Here is a 1,953-nt window from a genome sequence, read left to right as displayed (position 1 = left end):
GCGTGCGTGGTCTGCACCCGGGTGTGCTGCCGTCGTTGGTGGATCTGCGCGACGCCTGTCCTCCACGCTCTCTCGCTCTCGCTTCCTCCTCACCGGCATCCATTGTGTGTCGTGTGTGTGTCGTGTGTCGTGTGTCGTGCGTGCGTGCGTGAGCAGGGCCTGTTGATCGAGTCAGTGGCGTGGGACACACACAACACGGATCCGTCCAACACGGGGGAGATCCTCATCGGATCGCGGGACGGCCGCATCTTCGAGACGGCAGTCGAGGCCAAGGACAAGCTCTTCGTGGAGGGCAAGGAGAAGTACTTCAAGCCCATCTACGCCCTCGGCGAGGACCAGGTGCGGCACCTCCTCCTCCTCCTCCCAATGCCTCCGCATGCCTCCCATACCTTCCCCTAATCACTGTTACCTCCCGCAATTTGCGTCCTCGCGGTCGCCCGTCGTGTGCCGTGTGTTGTGTGCCGTGTGCGTTGTCGAGTGCAGCCGGTGCTGGGCCTGCGCTACGAACGGTTCCCTCCGTCTCGCGTCGAAGGCCCCAAGTTCTTCGTCATGGCCGCCACCGGTACTACTCCTCTTCTCCTTCCTCCTTCCTCCTCCTGCCGCCGCCGCCGCAGTAACCAGCCGCCTTCTCGAGGCATTATCCACTGACGACGGGCGTTCGTGTGTGTGTGTGTGTGTGTGTGGTGTGGTGGGTTGGGGTGTGTCGCGTGTCTGGTGTGGTGGGTTGGGGTGTGTCGCGTGTATGCGTGACCACGGCCAGGTACGCGTCTGTACCAGTTCATCGGGGGGCCGACGTTCGAGGCGGTGTTCGGGGGCTACGAGCGGAATCCGGCGTTCCTGGAGCTGCCGGGGGAGCAGGCGGGGCGTCGTGCGGAGAGCAACATCAGCTTCTTCAGCAAGTACCAGGGGGTGGCCAAGTCGTTCGCGTGGCTGACGGGTCCGGGGATCTACCACGGGAGCCTGGTGTTCGGGTCGCAGAACCCGGGGGACTCGGTGATGGCGGACACGCAGCTGCTGCCCTACCCGTGGTGCGACGAGGCGCGGCAGCGGCGCCTGGGCTCGCCGCTGTCGCTGGTGCTGTCCGAGTTCCACTTCCTGCTGCTCTACGAGGACCGGTTCGTGGCCGTCTCGCAGCTAGACAACACCGTCGCCCACGAGGAGAGCCTCGGGCGCGGGTCGCGCGGGTCGCGCATGCGGGGCCTCGTGCTCGACCCGACCAAGGCGGCGCTGTGGGCCTACGCCGAGGACGCCATCTACCAGCTCTTCGCCGTCGACGAGGACCGCCACGTGTGGCGCAAGTACCTCGAGAAGGGCCTCTTCGAGGAGGCCCTCCGCTACTGCAAGCTGCCCGGCCAGCGCGACCAGGTGCTCCTCGGCCAGGCCGAGTACTACCTCCAGGCCAAGCGATACGAGTCCGCCGCGCGCGCCTTCGCCAAGACCACCGCCCCCTTCGAGGAGGTCGCCCTCCGCTTCATCGCCCTCGGCGAGAAGGACGCCCTCAAGGCCTTCCTCACCACACGCCTCGCCCTCCTGCCCCCGCACGCCCTCATGCAGCGCACCGCCCTCGCCGCCTGGATCGTCGAACAGTACCTCGCACGCCTCAACCAGCTACGCGAGGCACGCCTCCACGACCAGCACGCCATGCTCCTCGACGAACTACGGTACCAGCCACCACCCACCCACCCACCCACTCACCAGCCACCACCAGCCACCACCAGCCACCAGCCACCACCAGCCACCACCAGCACCACCAGCCACCACCAGCCACCACCAGACCCACCAGCCACCACCAGCCACCACCAGCCACCACCAGCCACCACCAGCCACCACCAGCCACCACCAGCCACCACCAGCCACCACCAGCCACCACCAGCCACCACCAGCCACCACCAGCCACCACCAGCCACCACCAGCCACCACCAGCCACCACCAGCCACACCACACCACCACCCA

At 67.0% G+C, this 1,953-nt stretch overlaps 1 protein-coding gene across 1 annotated transcript in view; it reads left to right on the top strand.

The window, feature by feature from the left end:
* The window catches only part of ACA1_094560 (Pep3/Vps18/deep orange family protein), a gene marked incomplete at both ends in the record, with an annotated part of 4,552 nt that overhangs the window by 548 nt on the left and 2,051 nt on the right, over positions 1–1,953 (top strand). The window contains 4 exon segments of the mRNA XM_004334841.1: positions 154–161; positions 176–339; positions 484–562; positions 761–1,661. Of these exon segments, the coding sequence (XP_004334889.1) occupies positions 154–161; positions 176–339; positions 484–562; positions 761–1,661 (1,152 nt within the window).

This window comes from Acanthamoeba castellanii, assembly GCF_000313135.1.
Source record: "Acanthamoeba castellanii str. Neff unplaced genomic scaffold scf7180000084645, whole genome shotgun sequence".
NCBI classification, from domain to species: domain Eukaryota; phylum Discosea; order Longamoebia; family Acanthamoebidae; genus Acanthamoeba; species Acanthamoeba castellanii.
The sequence above is the reverse complement of the archived record's forward strand: the minus strand, read 5'-3'. Positions and strand labels throughout refer to the sequence as shown.